At 45.9% G+C, this 26343-nt stretch overlaps 2 protein-coding genes across 4 annotated transcripts in view; one reads left to right on the forward strand and one right to left on the reverse strand.

The window, feature by feature from the left end:
• The window catches only part of FBXL2 (F-box and leucine rich repeat protein 2), a 62560-nt gene extending 42451 nt beyond the window's left edge, over nt 1-20109 (forward strand). The window contains exons 6-15 of one of the 2 annotated variants that reach the window (XM_056128937.1): nt 4778-4846; nt 4947-5042; nt 5245-5371; nt 5473-5547; nt 7148-7278; nt 10195-10255; nt 10861-10905; nt 11358-11414; nt 18340-18552; nt 19239-20109. In XM_056128937.1, the coding sequence (XP_055984912.1) occupies nt 4778-4846; nt 4947-5042; nt 5245-5371; nt 5473-5547; nt 7148-7278; nt 10195-10255; nt 10861-10905; nt 11358-11414; nt 18340-18552; nt 19239-19346 (982 nt within the window). In that variant the 3' untranslated portion in view covers nt 19347-20109. Of the gene's footprint in view, nt 1-4777; nt 4847-4927; nt 5043-5244; nt 5372-5472; nt 5548-7147; nt 7279-10194; nt 10256-10860; nt 10906-11357; nt 11415-18339; nt 18553-19238 lie in introns of both variants that reach the window. The other variant, XM_056128938.1, reaches the window with a different exon arrangement.
• A 981-nt stretch (nt 20110-21090) lies between these two features.
• UBP1 (upstream binding protein 1) overlaps nt 21091-26343 on the reverse strand; it is a 64769-nt gene continuing 59516 nt past the window's right edge. For both annotated transcript variants that reach the window (XM_056128935.1, XM_056128936.1), the window contains 3 exons: nt 25856-25998; nt 25309-25360; nt 21091-22680 (listed from right to left, as the gene is read on the reverse strand). In XM_056128935.1, the coding sequence (XP_055984910.1) occupies nt 22643-22680; nt 25309-25360; nt 25856-25998 (233 nt within the window). In that variant the 3' untranslated portion in view covers nt 21091-22642. The remainder of the gene's footprint in view (nt 22681-25308; nt 25361-25855; nt 25999-26343) is intronic.

Raw genomic sequence — 26343 nt, forward strand, 5'->3', positions numbered from 1 at the left:
CCAGGATTTTATTAATTTTATTGATAGTTATTTTTCTTTGTTTTATACACCATTTATTTCTGCTCTGATCTTTATTATCTCCTTTCATTTATTATTTATTTGTTTGTTTTTGGTGGGGACCACACTGGCAGTGCTCAGGGGTTACTTCTGGCTCTGCACTCAGGAATTACCCCTGGTGGTAACTATAAACTTTAAACGTTTTATAGTCTAACTTCATTTTTTTTGCCTTTTTTTGGGTCACACCTGGCGATGCACAGGGGTTACTCCTGGCTCATGCACTCAGGAATTACTCCTGGCAGTGCTCGGGGGACCATATGGGATGCTGGGAATCAAACCTGGGTTGGCCACGTGCAAGGCAAACTCCCTACCCGCTGTGCTATTGCTCCAGCCCCTATAGACTAACTTCAAATTGTGATTATGAATCACTTCCATTGTTCCTTTATCAGCTTAATTCTACATGTGATATAAATGCTACACTCAATTATTGGTATTTTTAAGTCAGATATTATTATTATTTGGGAGGTGTGAGAGAGGCTATTGAACCATACCCAGTGATGCCCAAGGGTTATTTCTTGCTTTGCACTCATGAATCCCTCCTGAGTGGACCATAAGGAATGTTGGGGATCGAGCCTGGGTTGGCCATGTGCAAGGCAAGCACCCTACTCACTGTACTGTCCAGCCCTAAGTCAGTGATTGTTAGGGACCTAAATATCTACAGATCTGGGCTTACATGCCCAAATGCCTCTCCTTTTCCTTTCCAGTAGTCTTCATTCCTTGGTGTAGACACATTCCCATCTGCTGTATCACTTCTTCCTTGTAGCACCGTCATTCCTTTTACTGCAGATTGGTTCTTTCAATGCTTCTGTGTCATCATGGGGGATGGGGGAAACTTATATTTTTGAAAAAAGATTTTTTTCTGTCTAATTTTTGTGTTGACAGTTTTTATTTCAGTATTATAAGAATGCTGTTCTTCTGTTTCCTTGGCTTTGTTTTTGTTTTTTTGATAGCAAAGAGACATCTGTCACCTTATTTTTGTTCCTCTCTCTGTTTGATTTTTCTTTAACTTCTTTAAGATTTCCTTTATTGGAACCAGACTGATAGTGCAGCATGTAGGATGCTTGTCTTGCTCATGGCTGACCCAGATTTGATCCCCGGGATCCCATATGGTTCCCCAAACCCTACCAAGAGTAATTTCCGAGTGAAGAGCCTAACATAAGCCCTGAGAATAACTGGATGTGATCCCCAAATAAAAGAGCAATGATAGCAAAATGTTTCCTTTATCACTAATTTTAACCAGCTACGTTATGAAATGTTTTGTGTATTTTTTGTCTCTTATTATTAGACTTTTTTGAGTTTACTGGATCCATGGAGATATATTGTCATAGACTTTGAGAATTTTTGGACTTCCTTCAGATATTTTCCCTTTCCCCTTCCTTTTTCTCTTTTAAGGACTCTAGTCACAGGTATGCCAGCTTACTCGAAACTCTCTTACAGTTCAGTTTTGCTGTCCTTTCCTCTCCGTGTTTCATTTTGGGTGGTTTTTATTGATGCATCTTCTAATTCATCATTCTTTCCCCTCTCAGTATCTAGTCTGCTATTAATCCCATCAGTAAAGTAGTTTCAGATTTAAATTTTTTTGTTTTGTTTTGTTTTGCTTTTTGGGTCACACCCGGTGATGCACAGGGTTTACTCCTGGCTCTGCACTCAGGAATTACTCCTGGTGGTGCTCAGGGGACCATATGGGATGCAGGGAATTGAACCCGGGTCGGCCGCGTGCAAGGCAAATGCCCTACCCACTGTGCTATCACTCCAGCCCCCCGGATTTAAAATTTTTTAAAATTTTATTTTATTCTAACTTAAAAGTTTGATTTTAGTTTTTATTTTATATAATTCGAAGGGGCTCGAACACAAGGGCTCGAACCCGGGGCTGGTACATGCACAGCAAACCCTTTTCCCCACTGGCCTAGCTCTCAAGCCCTGCAGTTGGCTTTGTCCAACCAGAAAAGAGGAAAAACACAAAACCAAACCAAGCCACCCAAATGCTCCCTCCCCCAAGCTCAGCCACTCACTGCTGCTGCCCCTCCCAGGCTCTAAAATTTAATTTTTTAGGACCATAACTTACAAGAATACTAAATTAAGTATTTTATAGTTGCAGAAACACCAGTGTTTCAAGATTGGCCCAGCATTATCCCATCATCTTTAACCTGCTGTTCGAGTTCCCAGTTCTATTAACCTTGTCTCAAGGTTTGTTTCCACTGGGAATTGTCTAATCCTGTTCCTTGTGTCTTTGTATGCTGCATGTAAATGAGGTCATCTGGTATTTATCTTTGACTTTTTGATGCACTCCACTTAGCACTTCCATTCATCCAAAGTGCAGAATTAAAAGATTGGTCTTTTCTCATAACTGAGTAGTATTCTGGTGTGTGCAATCTCTTTATACACTCACCTGTTGGACACTTGGACAGTTTTTTGGATCTTGGCTGTTGTAAATAGTGTTGTGATAAACATAGGTGTGTATCTCTTCAGATTAATGTTCTTGTGTTCTGGGGATAGATTCCCAGGAGTGGGATCACAGAGTCATGTGGAAAACATTTTTGTAATGTTTTGAGAAGTCTCCAGGTCCTTTTTTAGGACTTACTACTGGCTCTGTGCTCAGGAATCACTCCTGGCAGGGCTTGGGGGCTGTGCTGGTGCTGGGGATTGAACTTGGGCTGGCCGCAGGGAAGGTGAGTGCCTTACCTGGAAGATAGTATCATTCTGGCCTCTGAGAATTCCTTTCCACCACATCCCTGGTTGGCATCTCCTGTCTTTTTCATTCAGACCATTCTATGCTGCTTGTCATAATAGCTCACTGTCATTTTGATCTGCATTTCCCTGATAATTATTCTTGACTTTTGCTTTGGGGTGCAGTTGATTTACTTGTGCTCAGTTTCTTTCAAATCATACCTTTTTCTTAAAATTTTGTTAGATTGGACCAAACTAGTGTTTAGGGCCAACCGTACCCATAAAGCAAGATCCTGCTCAGTGCTCTCCCTCATGCCTCAGTAGCCCATATTTCAATATTGGCACCAGGCTGGCCTTGACTAAACATGGTCTGTTGCAAACCACGCCCCCCCGCCATGTTTTTTGTGGTTTCTTCCTGGACTTGGGTTGTTTCCTCATATACATGCTCACATTAGTACTCAGTAAATTCTTGAATCTCTGGAGATCTTTGATATTCACCCCATTCTCTGATTCCTCTCTTTTGGTCTTCCTAGAATTTCAAGACCATCTCAACTCAGTGGAGTGGTGAGGCTTCAGCTCCTGCACATGCCTCTTCTCTGCACCAGGGCAGGCCAGAGAGAGATCAGGGTAACAGATGAGGTAGCTTTTAGAGATGTTGTGGGGGTACTGCATGGAAGAATCAGGACTCAATTCTATAAATATATTGAAATATATTTCAGAAAGATGACCTGAGCCCAGTTAAATGGCAAGTAGGGAGTGTTTGCTACCCTGTTTCTGACCTTCTCACCTACCTGCAGACCCAGGGAGTCGTTTGACTCAGCTCACGCATGTGCTCACCAGTAAATGATTGATTCTGGATACTGGTAAGTATCCAGAATTGGTGTACTGAGCTACACCAATAATTAGAGTGTGTTCTCCAGGAAGACTGGAGAGTGATCCAGTGGCAACTTGGCATGTCATAAAAAAGATTTGGTTCCGTTCACATTTTTATCCCCCTTCCTTTTGTTGTTGCTATGACTTGAGAGGGTTGAGTTGGGCAGATGTACTTGGCTACAGTAGTCACTGTGGCTTTAGTTATTCTGCTCACTAAGGGTCATTGTTCTTTCTTTCTTTCTTTCTTTCTTTCTTTCTTTCTTTCTTTCTTTCTTTCCTTCCTTCCTTCCATCTTTCTTTCTCTCTCTTTTTTTCTTTCTCCTTTCTCTCTTTCTTTCTTTCTTTCTTTCTTTTTTCTTTCTTTCTTTTCTTCTTCCTTTCTACTCCTTCCTTTCTTCCTTCCTTCCTTTCTCCCTTCCCTCCCTCCCTCCCTCCCTTCCTTCCTTCCTTCCTTCCTTCCTTCCTTCCTTCCTTCCTTCCTTCCTTTCTCCCTTCCTTCCTTTCTCCCTCCCTCCCTCCCTCCCTCCCTCCCTCCTTCCCTCCCCTCCCTTCCTCCCTCCCTCCCTTCCCTCCTTCCTTGTAGCAACGCTCAGGATTTACTGTGCCACTCACATATGTGTTTGCCAGAGCTTGCAGTCCTGGTTTCAGTACCTGTGCACCCTTTTATAGCTGGAAAAATCATGGGGATCTCACATTGTAGTCGCAGTACTCACACATGCCCGGTTCTGTTGTGGTGCTGGAGCTCCTAAAAGCAGTTGCTGGGGTAGCACTGGGGTAGGTGGGTGGCACCAGGAATTGAACTTGCAGGGCAGACACTTATCCATGGAGCCAATCCCAATGCCTCTCAAACTCTTAGCAAGTTGGGAGGCAGGAATTCAGTCCTCTATTCTCAGATGCTGGTGAAGCTTGAATAAAGGAGAGTTAAGACTGCTCTGACACAAGAGCCCACTCACGTGTACATTATGGGTACATAAAAGTTTAAGCAGATTCAGCACTCACAGTCAATTCATACATTTTATGCTTAAAAAAATTTTTTTTGAGAGCAGATCCCTGAAGTTTTCTTTGCACACTAACAATTTCTTTCCTCGTTGTGAATCATTGTTCCAAATGCTAGTGCTTGCCGGTGCCCTCTAGTGGCTGTCCATTCATTTGCATGTGCTTTACAAATGTTTTCTCTTAGGACCTTCGCGCAGAACTGTCGGAACATCGAACACTTGAATCTCAATGGGTGCACAAAAATCACCGACAGGTAAGCCATTAAATTTAGTTTGGCTCCGTATTGGCCATGGGTAAAGTGACAGGAGAGAAACATGGTTGAAAATACCTTTAGTGCCTCTGCTCTTTTTTAGCACGTGTTATAGCCTTAGCAGATTCTGTTCCAAGCTGAAGCATCTGGACCTGACCTCCTGTGTCTCCATCACAAACAGCTCCTTGAAGGGGATCAGGTAAGAGAAGCACCCAGAGCAGTGAGCGTGCTGCTGTGTCTAGAACCTTTCTGTGGATCCTGCTGGCGCTGGGAAGGGCAGTGTGGGGACGTCCCACAGGTTCTGTCTTCCTGCACTGTGAGGGACTTACCCAGCTCAGAGTTGGGAAGTGCCTCGGTGTTGCAGACAGCACCCTGGGCAGGCTCATTTCCTGTTCTCTCAGTGAAGGCTGCCGGAATTTGGAGTACCTCAACCTCTCGTGGTGCGATCAGATCACCAAGGACGGCATCGAGGCGCTCGTGCGAGGCTGTCGAGGCCTCAAGGCCCTTCTCCTGCGGGGCTGCACGCAGGTACCTATCTGCTTGCATATGCTGGGTGTGGGCACATCACGTCTGCAGGGAGCCCCTCACCTAGATGCTGCCCTCTCTCTTTTGTTTTCTCTTGTCCTCAGTTAGAAGACGAAGCTCTGAAGTATATTCAGAACTACTGCCACGAGCTCGTGAGCCTCAACCTCCAGTCCTGCTCTGTGAGTCGTGTGTCTGCCTCCTGGCTCTCCCCCATGGCGTGGGGAGCATGGCCTCGTGTCTGATCGTGCCCTTCTGTGCTAGAGGGAAAATCACACAGCTCGGTGTAAAGGCACCACACTTGGGTACAGGAAATGTGGGCATTTCCCTGAAAAAAAAAAAGTGACAGACTAGGGTCTTACTATTCTTTAAGATATCAGGACTGAAATAGTTACAGACCTGAGACATACATGACAAGGAAGGTTTCCATGTTTTTTGCTGCTGTTTTTCTCTGTTTTTGCTGGAAGCTCTGTCTGAGCCACTAGGGCCATGTCCAGTAATACCTAGTGGCGTGAGTCATGTGAAGTTAAAGATCAAATCCAGGACTAGACCCACATCTCTGCCCCCCTCAATGTCATTTTTTCAAATTTTACCTATAAGCCAGGGATGATGACACAACATCTCATATTGTCTCAGAGGATAAAATGAAATGCAATTTGGCAACTAAAGAGCATAGGCAAGAGGAAGATGTGATTTCCATCAGAGATTAGACTACAGAGCCAGAGTTGTATCTTCACTGCCCTGGCAAATATTGGTAATTGAGGAGGATGGCTACATTGTCCTGGGCTTCTCAAAGAAAACAAGTTTGAGAAATGTAAGAGAACTCTCTTGCTTTTGGCATTTGGTGAATGAATCAGAATCGTTAGAGTCCCTGATGGGGGAGATAAGACACTATTCTAGACCAGTAATGCCCACAGAAACCTGCAGAAGTCAAAAACAGGACTGTTTTTGTAGTAGATTGTGGTTTGCATGCGGGAGAGGGCCAGCAGATGACTAAAAGAGTAATATATATGGCTGTGCGCGCTTATTTCTACATCAATGATTACATTTACAGGAACATTTTATTTTTAATCTCATTGTTAAATTAATAGGATTCTAAGTCATTTGTCAATGATTTAGTGATTTAATTTTACTCTTTCTAAATATTTTAGGATCTATTTTAATTATACATGTAAATTGTTAATTTGGTAGAGATCTAAATCATTAATCGTATAAATTCAACCAAAATTAACTTCTCCATGCTAGGCAAATTCTTTATTTAATCTAGCTTTTAATACAAGCTTATAACATATTAATGATTCTGGAGAGAAAAATGTAATTTTAAAATTTCTCTCTGCATTGATAATACCAGAATATTCTAAAGCAGTTTGACTCTCACATACATATACTCAGTGTACTTAACCTTTGATTAAATATTTATGCTGCTGGTTATTAGGAGACAGGGTTCAGGGAGATAGTTCAAAGGACTGGAGCACATGCCTTGCATGCTTGCGGCCTGAGTTTATTCCCTGACCCATGTCCCAAGTCCAGCTTCTCCAAGCCAGAGAACCTAGCCATCAGGCCCACACTGCCCGGCCACATGTCACCAGGACCAGGAGCTGTCCCAGGTCTCAGTCACTGCAGGGTAGGGGTGGGCTCCCTCTAAAGATACCTGTAAATTATTAGCACAATATCGTCAACTCACAACCAAAGTTTCTCAACCAACAATAGGTGATATTTTTCTGCCGCTCCTGTTTCAGTCTTGCTGGCCTCTCTGATTTTCCCTCCCTTTGGCTCTCCCAGCGTGTCACGGATGAAGGCGTGGTGCAGATATGCAGGGGCTGCCACCAGCTGCAGGCCCTCTGCGTTTCCGGCTGCAGCAACCTCACGGATGCCTCACTCACAGCCCTGGCTCTGAACTGCCCGAGACTTCAGTGAGTGCAGCATGCTTTTTGCTTTGCAGCTCAGAGAGCACTTGGCTGGGATGACCAGGAAGGCCTCAGCAGGAGGGGAAAGGCGGCCAGCAGGTAGAATAAGTGGTAGTGAAGGTGGGGGTTTGTTGTCAGCTCTGTCAGACTGATTGGGATGGGACAAGATGGGCTGCAGCCCATTTAGGGTTGCTCCAGGGGGGACTGACCTGTCTTCCCCCAGGGAAACCGACCCTTGACTCCTTGATGGATTCTTTTTTTTTGGGGGGGAGGGGGTCACACCCAGCGAAGCACAGGGGTTACTCCTGGCTCTTTACTCAGGAATTACCCCTGGCAGTGCTCAGGGGACCACATGGATGCCGGGAATTGAACCCAGGTCGGCCATGTGCAAGGCAAACACCTTACCCGCTGTGCTATCACTCCAGCCCCACTCCTTAATGGATTCTGCACACTGACCTATCAGACTCACCACATCTTCCTGCCACTTTGGCATTTGATCTGATGACAAGCAGAATAGTTATCTTTCATCCGGATATGAGCAGGTTCTCCACTAACCCAGCTGCTGAAAGCACAGAACAGGAAGTTCACACACGACAATAGGTGATATGTTTCAGCCACTCCCGTTTCAGTCTTGCTGGCCTCTCTCATTTTTTTCCAGGGAGAAAAGATCTGTTTTCACAAATTTTTTTTTCTGGTTTCCAAGGTAATCATGGGAATATGGAAACTGTGATAATAGTAGAGTTTCAATACTAATCATAGTTAATATCAGTTGACCTCATCTAAGTTCCAGAGCCTATTGTTTGTTTTGTTTTTTTTATTTCTTTTTGGGTCATACGCGGCAATGCACAGGGGTTACTCCTGGCTCGTACTCAGGAATTACTCTTGGCGGTACTCAGGGGACTACATGGGACACTGGGAATCAAACCCAGGTCGGCCGCATGCAAGGCAAATGCCCTACCCGCTGTGCTATCGCTCAGCCCTGGACCCTTTTATAAGCATTATCTTCTTTCATCCTCACCACATTTCTAGGAGGTAGATACTCTTTCTGGAAATTCTGGAATTTTTTTTTCCTTTTTAGGTCACACCCAGCAATGCTCAGGGGTTACTCCTCGCTTTGCACTCAGGAATTACTCCTGGCAGTGCTCAGGGGACCATATGGGATGTCAGGGATGGAACCCGGGTCAGCCGCATGCGAGGCAAGTGCCCTAACCGCTGTGCTATCACTCTGGTGCCAGAGGTGGATACTCTTATTCTCCCTGGTTTTGTAGTAGAGAGATTGAGACCCAAAGAAAATCACATAAATTTTCCCAAGTCACATGATGAAGTAAAGCTAGAATAAAGCTAGAATTGAGCTGGTAGAGTGTGACTTCAGAACAGCAAGCTTCCCTCTGTTGCAAAGAGCAGTGGAAATGTAACTAATTTTGTTTGGGTTGACTTCTCAGTGAAACCGATCTACTTTTGACAGTTATATAGCTCTTAAGCATTACCTATTTCTGCTTCATGCTCATTTTTAAAAACTTCTTATTTAAAGTTTCTAGATAATTTGGATATTTCTGCATAGTAAAAGGAATCTGGGTGATACAGACTGCTCAGAGAGGGAGGCATAATCGTTGCAGCTAGGGAATATTTAACTTAAAAGTCTTACATAGGAATTCATCCTTGTCTGGCATGAATATTGAGAATTAATTCATCTTTTGTTTTCACGGTCACACCCACTGGCACTCTGGGGCTACTTTCGGTTTGGTGCTCGGGGACACTCCTGGTTCAGTGCTCAGATCTTTGAGCATGCCAAAGGTCAAACCCAAGTCTCCTAAATATAAGAAAAACCCAGGGGTTGTCTCATGGAGCCGTCTCTCTGGCCCCAGCTGCTGTACATCTTTAAAGGTTTCTTTGAGGGGCTGGAGTGATAGTACAGCAGGTAAGGTGTTTGCTTTGCACACGGCCAACCCAGGTTCAATTTCCAACATCCCATATGATCCCCTGAGCACCGCCAGGAGTAATTCCTGAGTTCAAAGCCAGGAGTAACCCCTGTGCATCCCCAGGTGACCCAAAAAGCAAAAAAAAAAAAAAAAAAATTTTTTTTTCCTTGAGTGTAACTGAAAATTTCAGTAATTCCAGTACATAAGAATGTACATAAGAATGTTTGAGAGGGGCTGGAGTGATGGCACAGTGGATAGGGCATTTGCCTTGTATGCAGCTGACCAGAGTTCGATTCCCATCATCCCATATGGTCCCCCGAGCACCACCAGGAGTAATTCCTGAGTGCGGAGACAGGAGGAACCCCTGAGCATTGCTGGGTGTGACCCAAAAAGCAAAAAAAAAAAAAAAAGGATGTTTGAGGGGCTAGAGAGATAGTATATGACAGGTAGGACATTTGCCTTGCATACAGCCGACTCAGGTTTGATCCCCGACATTCCACGTGGTCCCCCGAGCCTGCCACGAGTGATTCCTTCAGCGTAGATCCAGGAGTAAGCCTTAAGCACAGCTGTGTGCCTCCTACCAAAAATTTTTTTTGAAAACAAAAGCAGGGCTGGAGAGAGAGTGCGTGTGGTGGGCCCCTGTTGGATATCCACAACTCAGGGGCATTGCAAGGCATGGCAGGGTTCACAGCCTGCACCAGGGCGCTGGCCCCCTTCTTACTGGTTGGGCCGAGAATTGTCAGAAGTGACCGCTGACCACCACTTGGGAGGCCTAAAACAAATGGTTCAAGATGAAAAACAACAGTGTGAATCTTCAGTGTGAAGATTCCTGGGTTCACTGTCCGAGTTTGGGTGGGATGTGGAAGCATCTTGTAGGAGGTGGCGGTGGCCGGGGAGGAAGGAGGGGAAGAGAGAGAGAACGAGAGAACATTCCTGGAAGCACGTGTCGGTGGGGGCGAGCTGCCTTCCGCTGTTCAGGCTCGCTCTCCCTGCCCTCCTCCAGGATCCTGGAGGCTGCGCGCTGCTCCCACCTGACGGACTCGGGCTTTACGCTGCTAGCTCGGGTAAGGCCAAAGTCTCCGAAGGAAACCACACTTACCTTCCTTTACCCCCTAAGGAGGGGCTGTACAGCCGACCCCTTGGGCCACTTCTCATTTCCTTGGTGGAGCAAGGACGCAGCACTGGCTCTGCATCGGGGGTGGGGCACAGTGACAGAAATCACTTGGTCACCCAGCTCTGCCTCTCAGCACCTTCTCTGCCCAGGGCTGCACCTGCAGCTCTCTGCTCCTCTTCCTGTGGCTCTGTAGTGCTGACCCCGTGGGGCGCCCCATCCTGCCGAGGAGAACTATGTCCTCCTGGCCATCCTGTCCCAACGGCTGTCCTGGGTGGCTCAGCCCCTGATGGCTGAATCGCCATGTTGCTGCCCGTGGGAATCCTGGCAGATCTAGGCACTCCCTTTCCGGGGCGAGTGAAGGGCCCGCAGCCTAGAAGGAACCATTCCTCTGCCCAGTCCCAAAGAGCATGCAGCTCCAGGGTGCCCACTCCATGCACTGGTCACCTTAGGAACAGAGCCTGGCCTCCATGGAAGAGGACAAGGACTGGGGGCCGGTTCTCAGGGACAGGCCGTCCGCAGCTGCCTGGTGAAAGGATGCCCTGTGTACTCTTTCAGAACTGCCACGACCTGGAGAAGATGGATCTGGAAGAATGCATCCTAGTGAGTGCTTCCCCTTCATGGAGAGGGAGAGTGCTCCCCTGCCTGCAGGGCAGCCAGGGCTTCAGGGCCAGTGAGGGCATTGGCCTGGCCATCTTTAGCCCTCTGCTGAGGGGAGGGCGGAGACCATGGGGATGTAACAGTAAGTTCTCTTATTTCCCCAGAACTGGGGGGGCAGTAGGCTTGCCTGTTCAGTCACCAGGTCACTGCCGAGGAGATTCTTGGGTGACCACCCTTGCTCAGTTACCGTCCTCACACCCTGGGACACTAGCGTTGAGAGCAAAAGAGTGCTTTTCTGCGGCTCCAGGAAGGCAGAGAGGAGGCTTGTTGGAGCTTCTAGTCTGAGTGCTGTGGCTGGGTTTTCCCTTCTTTTTCGCACATTCCTGTTCCAGAGAAGCAGGATTAGGAGCTGAGTTCTGGTAGGAATCGAACTAACACAGCGTGTCTCTCCGCAGATCACAGACAGCACACTCATCCAGCTCTCCATCCACTGCCCCAGGCTGCAAGCCCTGGTGAGTCCACATGGGCCGAGGCTGTTTGCCTGTGCTGAGCCTCTTCCCTCTGCAGGAACTGTTTGTTCAGTTTTCCTTCCTCCTTCCCTCTCCTCCTTCCTCAATCTCTCCCTCCCTCTCACCTGTCCTCCCTCTCTCCGTCTCCTCCCTCCCTCCCTTCCTCATCACCACCATTGTTGGTTTCTTAGCCTTTGGATGGACTGACTTGTGGTAGGCGGGATATAAAAATGTTCCTGCTTGCATTAGAGGGTGTGAACCTGATGGTAAGGACCCAGGTCTTCTTCCTTCTCTGATTCATGGTTGTCCTGTCACGTTAGCAGGTTAAAATGCTAAAATAGAAGACCGCGGCCCTATTCACACACTGGATCTGCTCTGTACGTTGTCTAGAGAGGTGAAAGGAGTTAGAGCCCATCAGAGGCTCCGAGGAGGGTCACTGATGCTTTCTCCACCGGCCATCTCCTGGCCATCTCACCTTTGGCTCTCTGCCCGGGTCCACTGAGCCAGCAGAGGAATTGCTCCCTACACCTGCACGCTCTGTCACAGCCTGTTCTGTGAGCAAAAACAGGCTCAGTAGGTGAGGAGCAGACCCAGAGTACACTGCTGCTCTCACACCCCAGCTCGATCAGCTTCCTAAGGAGATCCGCCCTGAACTCTTCGCAGCAGATCTTTCCACTTTGGAGCTTGCTCTGGTCTCTGGGACTAGAATTTTATAGTTTCCTTTGACCTGGAATTGTTCTTTTCACTGATCTTTCTTATTTCCACATACTCCCTGGAAACTTTTCCACACCAGCACAGGTACGTGGGGCCTTGGATAGATCTGGGACCTGGCAGGATTCAGGGTCAATGATACCTTGCCATATCCACTCTGAATTGTTCCCTTTCCTACCCACTGCCCCTCACTTTGTAATTCTGATTTCTCTTGCTTTCAAGTTAGTCTTGACTGAACCCCATCGTATCTGTGAGCTAGATGTGTTCTCACGGGAGTTTCATCCCCGTGTCCCTGAAAGCAGAGCTCCCCTGCGACATCTCCAAGGGAGGCTCCGCTCAGCCCACCAGGTCTTTGTGGGTGCCCTAACCCTTGCCCTTTCTCCTGCACACACCCCAATGTAGAGTGCACCCCCAGAGACGTGTCAGGAATTATTTCGGCGAAGTAGGGATTCATAGCAGTTGAAAATTATGTTATGAAAATTATATTATATTATCCATCTTGTCCTTTATGATAACACCAGCTACTCTCAAAGTGTTTCATAAGCTGTTATAAGACCAGAGGTTCAAGGCAACAGCCCTTCTTCCCTGCATACCAAGGTAGCAGAAAAGCAGGGAAGCAACTGCAGTTGAAATGAAAACTTGGCTTTGGACATTCCTTATGTTCTGGACAGAAAACTGGGCTACGGTGTGTACAGCCATTTCTCACCCTCTCACTCAACTCTACAAACATCAGCAGTGTCCCGGGGACCTGGAGAAGGAGGGGGATGGTCCCTTAGAGATGGACATACCTGACAGGAAGCCCCCAGTGGGAGCACATGCTCTCCAGGGGTACTGAGGCTCAGGGAGCCGCAAGGTGTTTGTTGGGATCCCACAGTACAGTGCAGAGGCAGTCTTTAGTCACATAAGGGCAGCTCTGGGTGATTAGGGTTGGCCTTGGAGCCACCCAGTGCCACCTAAGGAAGTCACTACAGGGGAGGTGCCCCTGCCCTCCAGAGCACAGGAGGCCATAGCCTTCAGGGCAGTGCCCTGAGGCACAGAGGTGATTGTTTATTTTTGGCTTTTTGAGTCACACCTGTGAATGCATAGGGGTTATTCCTGGCTCTGCACTCAGGAATTACTCCTGGCAGTGCTCAGAGGACCATATGGGATGCTGGGAATCGAACCCGGGTTGGCTGCGTGCAAGGGAAATGCCCTACCAGCTGTGCTATTGCTCCAGCCCTGAGGCAGTTTTGAAATGCATGTTAAAGTAAAAGTAAAGGCCCTCCCGTTGATCGTCGATTTGCTCGAGCGGGCCCAGTAACGTCTCCATTGGAGACTTGGTTGTTACTGTGTCTGGCATATCGAATACTCTCGGTAGCTTGCCGGGCTCTCCGAGAGGGGCGGAGGAATCGAACCTGGGTCGGCCTTGTTGGCCGCTTGTAAGGCGAACGCCCTACCGCTGTGCTATCTCTCCAGCTATCTCTCTTTTTTGCTTATTTGTTTAAAAAATTTACTTCCCCCCCCCATTTACTTTTTAATTGAATCACAATGATGTACACAGTTACAAAGTTGTTCATGATTGGATTTCATTGGGTTTCAGTTATGTATAATGTTGCAACACCTGTCCCTTCACCAGCTTACTTTTCCCACAACCAATGGTCCCATTTTCCCTGCCCCCCTCCCCACTAATATGGTAGGCACTTTCCTTCTCTTTCTTTCTGTCTCTCTCTCTTTTTGGACCTTATGTTTTGCAATACAGATAAGAAAGGTTATCAGGTATATCCCTTTACCTGTGCCTTTCACACACACCCCTCCCCCGACACACACACTCTTGGAGCAAGCTTCCAACTGTTGACCTGTCCTCCTGGCCCCTGTTTACTCCCCCCTTAGCTATATTTCATACTATATATTTATATCCCACAAGTGAATGCAGACATTCTATACCTTCCCTCTCCTTCTGATTCATTCCACTCAACTCTCCATGTTAATCCATCTATAAGCAAATTTCATGATTTCATTCTTCCTAACAGTGCAGCTTATCTCTTACTAAAGATCCGTGATTGAGGGACGAGACCCCCAGCATGAACTGGCCAGTGGCTGTGACATGCCAGTGGCTAACACTTCCCTTGTTCAGACTGTCCTTGAGAGACGTGCATGGCCCTGGTGAGTCCCGCACCCCTTCTAGAGTGCTCTTGTGATCCTGGGGCAGCTGAGCCTGGTCTCATACATGCACGGCAGAAGGCAGTCTGAGGAGGAGATCTGTTTGAGGGTACTGAAAATATGTTTACAGATGATCTCCGTTTGCAGGGACAAGGGGTTCAGATTCAAAGGGTTCCAGAGGGAGGGGGCCTGGAAGGACCTGCAGACTCCTGGTGCATTCCAAGAAAGCTGTGATCCCCTTTGTTACTTGGGTTCTTGGCTTGTGAAAGATGTCATCAGCAAATTCTATTATGGAGAGGGGCTCCAATCTGAGGGCTAGTCTGCATTGGGAACTGAGAGATTTTATGCACTACTCTGTACTGGAAAGTATCCAAACACAGTTTTAACAGTCTTTTATGTTAAAGAAGAATGAAAATAGCCCCCACAGGAAAGACATCCAACGCCATCCTTGCCAGGTTTCCTTCATGCTGACTTACCCTTTCCCAATCACCCAGTAGTGACAGGAGCACCCCTAGGGGGCCCTGCTGACTGGCCAGCTGTGGGCTGTCTGTTTGCTTTGGACAGCAGCTCCCTGCCAGCCTGAAGTCTATCTTCAGTTATCAGGTCATTTCCTCAACCCTCGAGACTTACCTTCTTCACTTAGTGAAGAAACAATTCCATTTGAATCTCACTCTTAAAGCCGGAGCTGGGGAAAGAGGGTCTCTTGAACACGTGGTGTGGGGGAAGCTGGGTATCTTTTATGTAGTATGTACAGTTGACGAAGCATATATGTCTTTGGTGGAAATATATCCAAATTCTCTACCTTTTTGTTTGGGGGCCACAAGTATCAGTCCTTAGGGCTTACTCCTGGTTCTGTGCTCAGGGAATCACCCTGCTGGTGCGTGAGAATATGTGGGGGTGGCCTTAACCCCTGCACTATCTTTCCAGCCTCTTGTTTCTTTTCCTTTTTACTACTGAGTTTTGTGAGTTCCTTATATTTTTTGGATGTTAACCCCTTATCAGATATGATTTGCAAATGTTTTCTCTCATTCAGCATATTGCGTCTCCATTTTGTCTATGTCCTTTTATATTGATGTAGTCCCACCTAATTTTGCATTTGGTGTCAAATCCAAAAATACAAAACCGAGACCAATATCAAAGAACTCACAGCCTTGTATTTTAAGTGGTAAGTTTCAGGGGCGACATTCAAGTCCTTGTTCCTCTTTGGGTTTTTTTGTGTGTGGTGTAAGACAGTGATCCAGTTTTATTCTCAGTTTTCTTTGCACCACTTATAGAAGAGAATGCCCTTCCCCCATTGTGTGTTCTTGGTTATTTTGCTATAAATTGACCGTATTTACTTGGGTTTAATTCTGGGATCTCTGTTCTGTTCTGTTGATAAAGGTGTGTGGTTTTATGCCAAGTAGCATATTGTTTTGTAATTCAAACTTTGTAATACAGTTTGAAACCAAGGTGCATTATGCCTCTAACTTTGTGCTTTCTCAGGACTGCTTTGGCTATTCAGCCTCCTATATGGTCCTCTGAGCCCTGTCAGAAATTATCCCTGAGCACAGAGCCAAGAGTAAGCCCTGAGCACCACGGAGGGTGGTGGCCCCCAAATAAAAATAACATCGTCCTCCTGGAAAGAGGCCTAGCTTCATCAATCTGTCAATTCTAAAGCTGAAATTCAGTGAACAGCAGTTTATCACAACAGAAATACCATTATTGCATAAGGAGTCATTCTGTTGATAAAACAGCTCAAAGAGGAATCAGTCAAGGTCAGGATTTAGCATTTTCCTCCTTCCCCGTGTGCATCCAGCTATTTCATGCGTCAGCCTTGGATGGTTTTCATTGTGCAGACCTTCCCGCTCCCGCCAGCAGTCAGACACCCCAAGGAGCAGGTGTCGCCTTCCCCAGTGGCCACACTAGGCTCCCGCTTTGCTCAGCTGTAGGCACATGGGGACTCCAGATGTGGGTGGCAAAATGTGCCTTTTACACAAGTGCCTCCTGCATGTCTGTGAGCAGGGCACTCCAGAGGGAGAAGTGCCCCATCTTCCCCCTTGGCGAGGGGTGAGGGGTTGGGGGGCTTCCAGTAGCATTTAAAAAAAAATCTTTTTCTATTTATGGAAGGTTAGAATGGAGTCCTTTATACAGTTGTCTCTGCCGGTTGAGAACAGAGGTTTGTCTGTTGTCAACTTTTGCGAAACTCATCTCTACTCTGCCATGTACTTGAGCATCCATTATTCTCATGGCTGGAAAGATCGGTACAGTTGTGACTTGTTTTTCCTACTGTTGAATATTTGGGTGGTTTCCAATTTGGGCCTTATATATTATAGTATAGCACAGCGGGTAGGGCGTTCGCCTTACAAGCGGCCAACATGGCCGACCTGAGTTCGATTCCTCCGCCCCTCTCGGAGAGCCCGGCAAGCTACCGAGAGTATTCGATATGCCAGACACAGTAACAACAAAGTCTCCAATGGAGACGTTACTGGGCCCGCTCGAGCAAATCGACGATCAACGGGAGGGCCTTTACTTTACTTTACTTATATTATAGTATTACTGTCTTTTGGTTAATGCCGGTATGCATTTCCATGAGGAAGATCTAGATTCTCCCTGATGATCTTTAGAAAAGTAAGTTTAAGGTATTATACTTCTCAAAAATGTTCCTAAGTGACTTTAAAATCAAAGTCAATTTCCTTTCTGTAATCTATACAGCTCTGTTGTATGGTCCCTATCCTCCCAACTGCTTCTTGATTGACCTGTTTCACACCTCTGTTCTCTCATTCTGAGTCTCTGCTGTTTTCCTCCTGCCCCTTCAAGTCCTGTGTGCTCCTTCTAGTCCTCTTCTAGGCTCCCAATCATAAAAGTTATCACTTAGAGCAGTTCTCAGCTGGGGTGGTATGGCTCCCTGTGGGTGTCCAGGTTATCCTAAGGGGACCACAGGGAGGAAATGAGGTCGGGGGAGCATGGTCAGGAAAAAAATCACTGACCAGTGATGTTAGACCACAGGATTTAAGATTTTTTTTATGAATTTTTTTTTTGAAGCAAGACAGTTTTTATTCAAATTTAAATGTCAGGGGAAAGAGAGGAAATACATGTTCAAGATAGAACATGGGTTCAGTTTTACTATTTCATTATTATAGTCTCAGCTCTGCCAGTATTATTAGAAAGAATTTACTCATTACAACATAGGATCTGACACAGCTGCAACTTGTTTAAAGGAACAGACCAGTAATTGGATCTTCGATGCAGTCCTTTTTCAACTCTGAACTTGGATAATGTGATGAATTTACCTTACATACATCAGGAGAAATGGGTCAGGTGTTACAGAACTGCTGTGGAGAACTTCAGTTGCAAAAATGAAGTTTTTTACTGCCCCTACAACAGTAAAATCTGAATTTATGTTCTGCAGCCCTGTTTATCCCCCAAATGTTAGACTGCAAGATTTAAGATTAAAAAAAAATTTTTTTTGAAGCAAGATAGTTTCTATTGATACTTAAATGTGAGAGAAAACAGAGGAAATACGTGTTTAGGATAGAACAGGGGTTCCTCCAGCCAACCCAGATTGGATCTCAGCATCCCACGTAGTCCCCGAGCACTGCCAGGAGTAATTCCCGAATGCAGAGCCAGGTGTTAACCCTGAGCACGCCGGATGTGGCCCCCAAACAAAACAAAAAACCAAAAAAGAACATGGGCTCCTCCAGAGTGGAAAATGCAAGCAAAGATACAAGCAAACAAAATACATGTTCAAGGGAGAACACAGGCTTGAAGAGCAAGCTTAAAATCTTTTTAATCATCACATTTGTTTGCACCATTTTCTAAATGAACAAGGACATCAGACTCATCCCTGGGCTCCCCGCTCTAATGGAAAGTTGGGCTCTAAAAGCGCGCTCAGTGCTGCAGCACTGTGTTGTTCAATTTGCTCAAGCGGACACCAGTAACGTCTCCATTGTGCTATTAATTGAAATTTCACTTAGTTCTGATTACTCCTGCATTGAGCAAGGGAGGGAGGTAGATGCGCCGATGCCCAACTGCAGTGGCCTGGGCTTGTGTTTACCCAGCAGTGATGCCCACCCGCCACACCCACTCTTCTCCCCCTCAGAGTCTGTCCCACTGTGAGCTCATCACCGACGACGGCATCCTGCACCTGAGCAACAGCACCTGCGGCCACGAGCGGCTGCGTGTCCTGGAGCTGGACAACTGCCTGCTCATCACCGACGTGGCGCTGGAGCACCTGGAGAACTGCCGGGGTCTGGAGCGCCTGGAGCTGTACGACTGCCAGCAGGTCACGCGGGCCGGCATCAAGCGCATGCGGGTAGGTGAGGCAGGATGCTCAGCCCCAGCAGGTCTGTGGCAGGGACCAACATCAGTGTCCGGTTGTTCCATCCGAGTCAGTAGGGACCCTGGTGCTCTGTACTTTTATTCCAACCTTCGCTTTTAAGGGGTCTTGGTTCATGTTCCAGTAAGAGTGAATTAACTAAGCCTTTTTACTGCACCAACATTGTTTTCTTGACTTGTAAGTCTAGGCCACTTTGCATTTACACTCCAGTAGCCACATCTACTGCTGCAGCAGTAATACAGGGGATAGGGCTTGCACAATGGGTAGTGTGCTTGCTTTGCAAGCGGCCAATTCAGGTTTGCTCCCTGGCACCCTATATATGGTACCCTGAGCATTGCCCGAGTGATCTCTGAGCACAGAGCCAGGAGTAAGCCCTGATTACTGCCCTGCTGGGTGTGGCCAAAACAACCCAAAGGACTGTCACGGTCTTGGCAGTAAGGCTGTCAAGACATCTGGCTTGCATAACAGAACCAGTGGATCGCTTTTGTCACCAGGTGCCATTTTATGGGCGGTGTAGGTCAGCAGTTGTGGCTCTAGCCCACAGCAGAGCATTTCCGCTTAATAATAAAGTAAAGTGGATCACATGTGTAAGGGCTTTTCTCCCTTCATGCCTAGGACCCTAAAAATCACTCAAGATTCCTCTGCTTTCTCTCTCTGCCCAGGCTCAGCTGCCTCATGTCAAAGTTCATGCCTACTTTGCTCCTGTCACCCCACCGACAACAGTGGGAGGAAGTGGACAGCGACTATGCAGGTGCTGTGTCATTCTCTGACAGCAACTGCCGGGCCCATGGCACCTGGACTTGTCCCATTGCTCAGAGAAGACTGGAGTCTGTCTGACTCGCTCCACCGCCCCCCAAATCTCTTGAGTCCACTGGGAAAGGAAGGCATCTGCAGGTAAAGCACTTATGTGAGGACTGCAATAACTCTGGTGACAGTTCTCACCTTTATTCTACTGTGACGCATCAGATCAAAGCCTGGTATCAGTTCACACTGGCAAGAGCACATATCAAGCAACTTGGATCTCTAGGAGGTGGGTACCTGCCTAAGACACAACAGTCCTCTCCTTGGCTCTATCAGCATTCTTCAAACAGACCATCAGTGTTAGCACAAATTAAGCAGAAAAACTAAAAAGCTGTTTATTTTCTACCTAATACTTAAGCCAACGACTTAACTTTAATTCACAGTGATTCCATTTTGATTAGCAGGATGTTTCCACTTTGAAGACTAAACAGCAAATTTATTTATGAAGTAACTATACTGCAAATTGATATTGCCGGATAGTTTCATATGTAGAACTCACTCATGTGAAAGGTGAGTTAACAGGTTTCATAAGACACCAAAGAAATGAGGACACTGAGCTGGGTGGAGCAGGGTCTGCACTGGTTCTAGCAGCTATCACCTTTGGGGCCAAAACATACACAAGAAAGTAACTGGGTCCTAGTTGGAAGAAAGCGCCAGCAATGTGTTGTTACAGGAGATAAAGAAATTCTGTCATACCGCAAAATTTGGGGGAAATGAAGGCCTAGTTACATATAGTAATATAATCAATTAAAAATAATGAATGGATGCATGTAGAATGGGTGTGAGTTTTTTCCCCAAGTTTATTTTAAAATCTTATAAATCAAGTTACACCAGAACTATTCAAAAGTTTTACACTTGTAAAAATGAATAAACCATTGCAGTGCTTTATTGCTATATTCGTAATGCAGACAAATCTGAGCACAACCATTTTCCAAAGTCACACCTTCCTTCCTTAATGCCATCTTGATCTGACGCTCCCTATTCTGTACTGTCACATCTGTGAACTTCTGTGGTAAAGGTCTCCTCGACCTGAAGATTCCAGAGCTCATGAGAAGAGGAAGCAGCAAAAACAAAGTATTTTTCCCACAACTAGCAACCAGTAAAATTTCTATTTGATGGCCAGTTTTAGAAGCATTTAGGATATAATGCCTTGCCTTTTTTAGACAACACATATAATAGCAGAAACCAGTTTAACAGGATTGTCAGAGTAAGACAATAAAGTAATCAGAACTTTAATGAATTACCCCAGTATTTACGAGCCTTAAATTGTTAGACCCAGCAGTTATTAAAATACACACTTATGCCAATGAGGGAAAGGCATGTGTAAAATGATTCAGAAATGTATTTAAACAAAAGAACACAGAAAGCATACGTGCTTCAGTGACTGGGGATTAATTTCCATTTTAAAATGATGAGTGGCCCAGGCATACTGAACTCACCTTACATTTGGACCAATGTGGACTCAGAACCCCTCTCTCTGATAAATCCAGGTATATTTTAGATTTTAAATGAGACACACATTTGCAAAAAAGAAAACATTTATTATACCGAAATGTGTACATCCTACTGTTAAACAAAGTAGCAAATTTGCTGGTGCCATGATTTAACCTGTTTCAGACTAACATTCAGTGCCTTGGTATCATGTCAAGTTTGATGAGCTTTTAAATGACTTAACCCCCACTTCTATACCCTGATGAGGAATTCAAAATAGCACACAGCATTAAATGACATTTATTGTTCCATAAATCATGAGACCAAAAAAAAAAAAAGAATGCTAAATAGACAAGACAACCAAAACTTGTTAAAACAAAGAGAGAAGTTCATTTCTTTCCCAAAAGATACTGGTACAGGAACCTGTGGGCTTAGGAAAGCAAGGGGAGACAGACAGGCGAGCTCTCATCCCCCAAGCACTGGAGCAGTAGCTGCTTTCACACCCCACATGAAAATAGAGGCAGTGAGCTTCTTAGTATCAAATAACCCTCCTGATGAATAAAACATAAACTCAAAGCTTTCATGGACTGGGAAGAAGTTTGCAGTCTGGAAGAGATTTCAAACTCAAAATTACTCTATCTCATTTCTATCCGAACAATGTGAAGGACCAAGGAATACACTCAAAACTAAAACACCTGGGTAGGTATGCAATCTGTAAAATGGAAAGCCTTTTAAAAGAACCGAGTGCTACACCACAGAAATGCTTGCTGGCGACTTTGGAAAGGGAGGTAATAAAGATGGGAAGGTGGGTGCAGAAACAGACTCCCTTTAAAAGTACATGACAGACAAGCATTTGGTTCTGCGAGAGAGGCACTCTATTGAAAAAGCTATTGTGTAGTATATAAAAAAAAGCCCTAAATAATCACCAGAATGCTCACCCATGACTGTACTAGCATTCAGAATTTGAGAAGTGTGAATAATTTTTATGCTACAGTTTAGTGTATGCTTTATAGTATCTAGTGTTTCATGAATAATTTTAATTCCATGAAAATCCCTTAACATCAAGTCAGAAGTTATTTTCCCCTGCTAGGTCATCTATTTTCACTGTCGGAAGATGGGTGGGACAGAAAGGATGGTCAGAAATGGAGGAAAAACAGAAAAAAAGGCAATGAGGCTTCAAAGATGAGACTCAGAAACAAATGCTAAAATGGAAGAAGCAAAGTTTTTCAATAAATCCACAACAAAGAAAAAAACAAGTCTTTGTACCTATTAGGATTTACACTGATCCTCTCACCAAGGTACTCTTGATAATGCAGTTTGCTTCAAGCCCGCCGTCCCGGCTTGGATCTTTCCCGACAGATGGGCACGATCTCGTCAGACACACACACACAGACATGATCTCTGGTGAGGAGGTGTGGGGCCTCTCTCCGCAGACAGGTCCGTGCTGACTCCAGCCCAGCTCAGGGCACTCTCCCTGCCCCAGGCCAGCAGAAGGTTCAGGCAGTGAGAGCCACACTGGCACAGTAAGGTAAATGCCCAAGAACGTCTCTACATTCACTTCCAAACCGCAGACAGTGGATGAGGACAGCAGAGGCTCCTCCGAGGATCTGTGTCTCCTGGCCTGGTGGCCGGCTCACCCCGCAGGAGGCTGGACTCTGGCAGTGGCAGGGAGCAGAGGCACCTCTCACCAGCTCAATACAAAGGTCATCTTGTGTTTTCAATATGAAACATTTCATACGATAAAATCCAATCCCAAAGACTTCTTGGATTCAGTCTTCACACACTTTTAAGCGTGGCTATTTGGTACTGAATATAGTTCGGACTATGTAGGATGTCACTTCAAAATTATGTGGATACCACCACCATTTTCAGCTGCAAAAAAAAGTGAAAATAGTTTTTTCAGTCAAGCAATCTATTTCTGGAAGAAAACTCCCCAGAAATCTACACCCCCACCTCCAGTTTAGAACTTACCCTAAATTCTAGGGGGCAGGTGATCACTGGTTAACTGGCTCCATCCCCTCTTCCTTAAGGTGACTATATCCACATACCCCTTCTTATACGTTGTGCTTTCATTTATTTCTTTTCTTTTCTTTTTGGGTCATACCCGGCGATGCACAGAGGTTATTCCTGCCTCTGCACTCAGGAATTACTCCTGGTGGTGCTCGGGGGACCATATGGGATGCTGGGAATCGAACCCGGGTCAGCCGCATGCAAGGCAAATGCCCTACCCTCTGTGCTATTGCTCTAGCCCCTACATTGTGCTTTTAGATGGCTTAGCCCTCATTCTATCAGTGCCCTTGCCCTGCACTCATGCTGATATGTGTGTGGTGTGAGTAGACGGGCGTGAGGGTCACAAAGGGATTATCACTATAAGTAGCAGGAACAGGCCAAACACTGAGCTGGTAATAAATAATGCATAAATAATTCATTATCTCCCCCTGAGAAATATCTGAAACATTTAAAAAATTGCATCGCACTTTGGCATAGGGTTTCTCAGGAGATGTGGAGAAACTATACATCACGGACCAGATGAATTTCTCCTGAGGACAGAAGTCTGAGTGCAGGGCCTGGCCTGTGGTTTCTACAGCTGGCAGTGCTGCTGTCCCACAAAATACAGCCACATTGTGACAGTGTGAAGTCCCCGTTTCAGATAAGGGATCACAGTGCAGTTAAAAAAAAATGCTGGGGGCAGGAGAGATGATAGTACAGGATAGTTAAGGTGCTTGCCTCGCATGCAGCCTACCGGGTTTGTCCCCAACACCACATATAGCCCCCCAAGTCCTTCCTGCAATGAGTGATCCCTGAGTGTAGGGGTGGAGGGGAAGGAGGCGGGGCGTGAAATGGAAGAAAGAAAAGTGCTGGCCTGAAAACCAACCCCAAGGCATCTGTGGAGGGGGGAAGTGAGTGGGTGCCAGGCCCCGGTGAGGTCAGGCTGAGCAAGCATCAGGTTTTCTGAGAGGGTGATACGTCACAGCCTGCTCCCCAATACTCTGGGCTTGTAATGGATTTAGATCTTGACTCACTAGGTATTTTAAAGTCTGAAATGTATCATTTCCTCACACAATTTTGCAGTAGTGAAATCCCTTCTTTAAGCCTTTCCCTGGACTCAGCAGAGCCACCCATGGCCCCTTTTCCAGTCTCACCCTAATCCTAGGACTTGAAGTCACTGGGGATTGCTGAAGGCTTCCACATTTTCATCGCAAGCCCAAGCGTCTCCTGTGAGCCCCAAATGGGCTATCGGTGGCCATGGGATTTCTACACCCCTCAAATGAAGTTCCTGATGGCTTTTTGCCAATACCACCTACCACTTTACTGGGATCACTGTCTATTCCCGTCCACCCTCAAGTGTGGAGCCCAGTGCCTTACACGCACTGGCACCACGTGGCCCCGAGCACCTCTAGGTCTGCGTACCCCTCCCCAAAGGAGACACCAGCAGCATCCTGACGCCTCCTGCCTCTAGTTTACCCACTTTCTCATCTGTCTCTACAAATCTGCAAGACTAAGAAACACTGAATCACATCACTCCCTCTGTTTCAACTCACTGACATCCCTGAGCATTTCAAATAAAATCAAACTGCCTTGTTCACAGATGGCGTGCAGCCCAGGCCCACCCGCATAGGGACTTGTGCTCTGCTACCTTTCAGCCCTCCTCAGAAGCCACTCTTGGAACCAAAGTGATGGCAGGGTGGATAGGGCCATTGCCCTGCATGCTGCTGACATAGGCACTATCCCTTGAACCCCATATGGTCCTCTGGGCATCACCAGGAGTGATGTCTGAGCACAGAGCCAGGAGCAAGCCCTGAGAACTACTCGGGTGGCCTGAAAACAAGAAGTTACACATGTACCCCACTCTGGGAGCCCTTCCTTCACACAGTCCCCTGCTTCTCACAAGTCTCAGAAAAGTGCTGCCTCACAGCCTCTGACCCCATCCAGGGCTCCCTGATCCACAAGGACCTCACCTATGCCTGCTTTCTCCTTCATGGCAAGAGGTGTGTGTGTGTGTGTGTGTCCATTCCTAGTCAGGGTGCACGGGATCACTCCTGGCAGGGGCAGAAGGCAGTGGGAGTAGTGGGGTGCTGTGCAGTGCCGGGACTCAAACCCAGACCTCCTCCATGCAAATCTCAACCCACTGAGATTACTCTTCAGCCCCAGCACTCAAAATATTTATATGGGACAAAGAGACTGTTCAAAGGACCTGGAAGTATGAGGCCCTCACACCACATGGTCTGAGTACCTCATGGCCCAAATCGCCATTGCCCTACATTATCATCTGTACGTCTATTGGCCACTTCTAGTTCACCTTCCCCGCTCGATCAGCTATTCCATGGAGTCTATTTGCTCAAGATCTTTCTAGCACCAGAAGTGTGGTTAGTGACACAAGGTGCTCAGGACAACTGGGACTGAATGGAAATTCTTTCCCTCAGGTAGGAGGACTGACTTCTTTATTTGCTCATTAAAACTATTTGAAATGTTCATTAAAACCATACATGCAAAAAGTACCTTTTACTGTGTAGAATAAAAAACAACTCTCATCTTGAAAGTTCTGAACCATCTAGAAGGATAAAACAGAATATAAGTATAATGATCTTTCTTGACTGAAAAAGATTAAAGTTATTAAAGGAACATGTCATAATCTCATGTATGTACTGGTATACAAATAAATTCAACTGTCAGTGATAACTCAGCAGGTTATGATAATAAAAGTTCCCATCAGCTACATGACAGAGCTTTGTGTGCACCATGCCTGCTTCACCCAGGGGTGCACTACCTGCCGGACTCTGGTGAGTGACCAATGGCCTGGTCCCAGGCTCCAGGACTGGTACTAGACCAGCATCAGTGACCACTTGATGCCTGAATGCTCTTTGACTGTTTCTAAAGATTGGGAGACGGTACTTCTGTTTTTACAAACTAATAGCAGGTAAATGGAAATTTATACATCTAGACACACACACACACACACACACACACACACACACACACACACACACACACACAGCAAATAGCATTATAAAAGGCAGAAGCAAATAGATATGCCAGTTCAAGTTACCTGATCACTAACAAGAATGTGAATACCAGTAGGACCCTGTCTGTAAACCTGGTGAATTTGGTGGAAAGGAATATTAAACACCAACGCAAGTTTTCGAGCAACTTCTGAGGCAACCATTTCTTCCAAGTAGATTGCATGATAAACTGGAAAACAAAAACAAAAAACCATGTTAGCAGTCATCTTTGTTTCCAAGTTTGCCTCTTAGATCAGACTATTAAAAAAATAAAACATTTTTAAATTTTAAAAGGAACTAATTTCCCTTGCTACCTTAGAATCTCCAACTCCACTCTGAAATACAATAATGAATTACTTATGTTTACATGTAACTCAATGTTATCAGTTACCTCTGTACAAAAGGACTTGAAGCTTTCATTTTTTTTCTTAAAACCAAGAAGTACTGATAACCAATAGGCTTTAATCCCATTTTTTTGCTTAATGAGATTAATCTAGCTTGCAGTCATGCTGTACAACTTTGAAGAGGTACTAAA

Source organism: Sorex fumeus, unplaced genomic scaffold (assembly GCF_029834395.1).
Source record: "Sorex fumeus unplaced genomic scaffold, SorFum_2.1 ptg000072l, whole genome shotgun sequence".
In the NCBI taxonomy this organism is placed as follows: Eukaryota; Metazoa; Chordata; class Mammalia; order Eulipotyphla; family Soricidae; genus Sorex; species Sorex fumeus.